Here is a 3830-nt window from a genome sequence, read left to right as displayed (position 1 = left end):
TCGGGCATGCATTGTTAAGATCTGTGAAATCAACACACATCCTTCACTGGCCATTTCCCTTCTTCACCATGACCACGTTGGCTAACCACTCCGGGTAATCGCAGGGCTCAATGAATCCAGCTTTCAAGAGTTTTTCCACTTCTTCCTGGATTGCCTGATTTTTCTCCGTGGAAAAGCTTCGTTTCTTCTGCCTGACTGGCTTAACATCTTTCTTCACATTCAACCTGTGGACCATGACTGCAGGGTCAATTCCGGGCATCTCATCTGCTGAAAATGCGAAGATGTCCTTGTTCTTCCTCAGCAATTCTATGAAGTGCACCCCCACTCCAGGATCAATGTCCTTTCCGATTTTTACTATTCTTAAAGGATCACCTTTTGTAAGCTCGACTGTAACATGCTCCCCGCTGGGAAGCGATCTAGCCATCTCCTCCTTTGCGGGCTTAAAGTTTTCCATGGCTAACTTCTGTTTATCCTTCTTCTTGTGATATTCTTCGCGCTTCCTTTTTCTTGACTTTTTCTCAGCTTGTTCAATGGACCTTTGCTCTGAGATTGGCTGCTGTCTGGTCCTAGCGGGCTTCTTTAGGGCAGTTATGTAACATTGTTGAGCTATTTTCTAGCTTCCCCTGAGCTTTGCTGACCGCCCTTCATTGGTTGTGTAAGCCATGGCAAGATGATAGGTGGAAACCACTCCGCCGATCTTGTGGATGAGCGGCCTTCCCATGATCACATTGTAAGGTGAAGGAGAGTCTATCACCAGGAACTCTGCTCGAACATCGCGTCTTTTTGACCTTTCTCCTACTTGGACTGAGAGCTCAACTATACCTTCCGGGGTCAGTCCAGACCCATTAAACCCGGTGACTTCATAATTCACCCTTTTTAGATCTTTCCTGTCTAACTTCAGCTCTTTGAACGCGCTGATATATATGATGTTGGCTGAGCTGCCCCCATCTATCAATATTCGATCTACCTCCCAGTTCACAATTCTCATCGTCACCACCAGAGGATCATCATGAGGATAGATTATGCCCTTCTGGTCATACTCATCAAATGTAGCTCGTGGCTGAAGGGGAAGAAGTGGCCACCTGCGCTTCTCATTATAGTTTATCTGGTGTATCATTGCCCGCAAGTCTGCCCGCGCCTTGTTCACGGTTCCCCCATGTACTGGTCCTCCACAGATCACATACACTCTGCCTTCTGGTTTGCTATCTCTGTCTCTATCCTCAACTGGACCCCTGTGACCTCCTCTACGGTCACGACCTATTCTATTCTCCTCCCTTCTTTTGGAGGGATCAGCGTGCTGTTTGAATTGGTTCAGGTACCCCCTCCTGACTAGATCTTCTATGTTATCTTTCAGGTGCGTGCATTCATCGGTTGTGTGGCCATGATCCCTATGGAAGTTACACCACTTGCTGGGATCACGGTTCCTATTAACCATCCTCGGGGGTCTCTGCCACTTGTCGTCAGCTTTGTTCACGCTGAAGATGTGGGATCTCGAGTGAGTGAGCGGAGTATACTGGTCGAACCTTCCAGGTCTTCCTCCTCTCTTCGGGTCTGACCTTCTCACCCCAAGAGCTCGGTCCGCCTCCCTGCGACCTTGTTCAGCTTTGCTGGGCTGGTCAGCCCTGGCCGTGTTTTCTGCCCGCTTAACTAGGTCGTTTGGCGCCTTCCTTCTCAGCATTGCTCTGTCAGTCTCATCTGCTTTGATGAACTCGTACGCTTTTCCTAGCGCTTCAGCTAGCGTCTTGAGGCTCTTACGCCCCATATACGCTCTGAATGGCGAGCCTGGTAGCAAACTGCTCTGCATTGCCAGTAACTGATGAGCTTCGTTTATGGCGCTCAAAAGAATAAGATTTAGGTTCATTTTCTCTATTTTCTTTCATCATTTTCATATAATTCTCTTAGTTTTATTTGATTTTCCATTTTTATAATTCACTTTGGTCCTCAATTAGTTTTTACGAGTTTTTCATATTTTTAGTTGATAATTCATAGTTTTAGTTTTAGTTTTACTTTGTTATGCTTTCTCTCTTTGTTTTATTTGTGCTTTGTAGGTGAATAATCAAGTCAATTTGCTCATTTTAGAACTGCCTTGTTCGCAGGCATCATCTCGAGTGCACTGATGATGGGGATGCTCGGGAGCGCGGAGTTTGGTCAAGCAAGAGAAGGAGCCAAGGCCTTGTGCACCACACGAGGGTGGGCGGGCGCGGCACAAGGGTGCGTGCGCGTAGACCAAATTGTGCGCGCGCGCGGCTGGTCTGTGCTTGCACACGGCCTGTCGGCCCCCTTCGCTCGATTTTCCTATTTATAGCTTTTGACTTTCTTTTTTATGACGACTTAACTTTGTACTAGAGAGAGAAATTTTCCAGAAATAGTAGAGAGAGAAAGTAGAGAGAGAAGCTTAAGATTTACTTGTTTGTACTTGAATTTGATCTTAGATTTCAATTTGATCTTGAAATTCCTTCTTCAATTCAATGAATGTTTGTAAGATTTCTTTCCTTTGATTTACTTTTAATGCAATTCTTTTTAGTTTCTTGAATTTTGATTGAGATTACATTCCTTGCTCTAGAATGTGTTGATTGATTTAATTTCTTTTGATTAAGTTTTAAATGAATATGAATTTGATTGAATTTGTTTTGTTTCTTAATTTCACCATGTTTAATGAGTAGATTAGTTGCTAGGGAGAAGGGGAAGCATGCTTGATTGATGATTTTTGCTAGTTGATGATGCTAAATTGATTTGAATGTTGCAATTAAATTGGTTGACATAGTTGTGCATGTGATTAATTATACTAGGAGTGATCAACCTATAAGATTAATCCAGATTGCATTGCAAATTTCAATGACATGAACCCTTGATTTGAGGATTGCTTTAATTAATTGAATTTGATTGTGATTTTCCTTGTTAGCCATTTATAGTGAACCCTAGCTAGGCTTATAGGAGATAGCTTTTGGATTCCTTTGATTGCAACTATTGTTTGTCCCTTGTGATGTTGAGTCGATTGAGTGATCTATAAATTAGCATAATCATCGAGCTTGCATGTGGAACCAATATCCCTAGTGTTTAGCATATTGAATTCTTCGATTTGTTTAGCTTTTTGACATCTTAGTTACTAACCACTACCACTTATATTCTTCGATTTAGCTTGACATAGGCTATAGCATCGTTCCTACTCATTCCTTTGGGTTCGACCCTTGACTTACCATATACTTGTATTAGGGTTGGTCGAGTGTTTACAAATTAAGTTTGGCTCTAGGGAGAGGTAGATAACGACCTACATTTTCCTCTTGTCAGTAATGCTACCTCTTGGCTCATATTTGGGATGGTTGTTGCCTCTTTGTTGAATCTGGTGATAAACTCCCTCAGGGGTTCATCCTTCCCCTGAACTAGTGACATCAACTCAGTTGTCATCTTAGTTCGGTCTACCAAGGTGATGAAATGCTCCATAAACATCATTTTCAGCTGATTATACGAGTACACGAAACCTTTAGGAATGGCTCCATGCCACTCTGCTGCCAGCCCCTCCAAAGTTGGTGGGAATGCTTTGCACCAGACTGAATCCGTCATGGTGTAAAGCACCATGTGGTTCTCAAAAGCCGAATATGATTCTTAGGTGTTGTACTTCCGTTATACCTGCAGCTCGGCATCTTTATCTTCTCCATCGGCTCCTCCAGAATCTTCCGGCAAAATAGGGAATCATCTGGAATGACCTGGATCCGTGCTTGCTTCTCCCTATCTTGGCTCGGCCCCCGCTCAGAGGCTGGCGACCTGCTGCGGATGACTCGTTTCTCCGGGGTGCCCTTAGCCTGGGTTACTCGGTTCAGATTCCGAGATTC

The 3830-nt window shown here is 43.9% G+C and overlaps 1 protein-coding gene across 1 annotated transcript; it reads right to left on the bottom strand.

Annotated features, from left to right (window-relative positions):
* Window positions 1-613: 613 nt before the first annotated feature.
* Window positions 614-3561, bottom strand: LOC145592035 (uncharacterized). Its single transcript, XM_081648501.1, has 2 exons — window positions 3273-3561; window positions 614-1821 (listed from the first exon to the last, which is right to left on the bottom strand). Exons 1-2 carry the CDS (start codon window positions 3559-3561, stop codon window positions 614-616), a joined length of 1497 nt encoding a protein of 498 aa, XP_081504627.1.
* Between the last annotated feature and the right edge of the window lie 269 nt (window positions 3562-3830).

The sequence above is a fragment of the Chenopodium album genome, chromosome 18 (assembly GCF_948465745.1).
Source record: "Chenopodium album chromosome 18, dcCheAlbu1.1, whole genome shotgun sequence".
Lineage (NCBI taxonomy): Eukaryota > Viridiplantae > Streptophyta > Magnoliopsida > Caryophyllales > Amaranthaceae > Chenopodium > Chenopodium album.
This window is presented reverse-complemented; position numbering and strand designations above follow the sequence as displayed.

Bases quoted from the DNA above. Each gene is read 5' to 3' on its own strand.
- LOC145592035 (XM_081648501.1), bottom strand. From the start codon at position 3,561: ATGACGGATTCAGTCTGGTGCAAAGCATTCCCACCAACTTTGGAGGGG. The intron at 1,822-3,272 runs GTAGGTCGTTAT...CCATAAACGAAG, and splicing joins ATTACTGACAAGAGGAAAAT to CTCATCAGTTACTGGCAATG.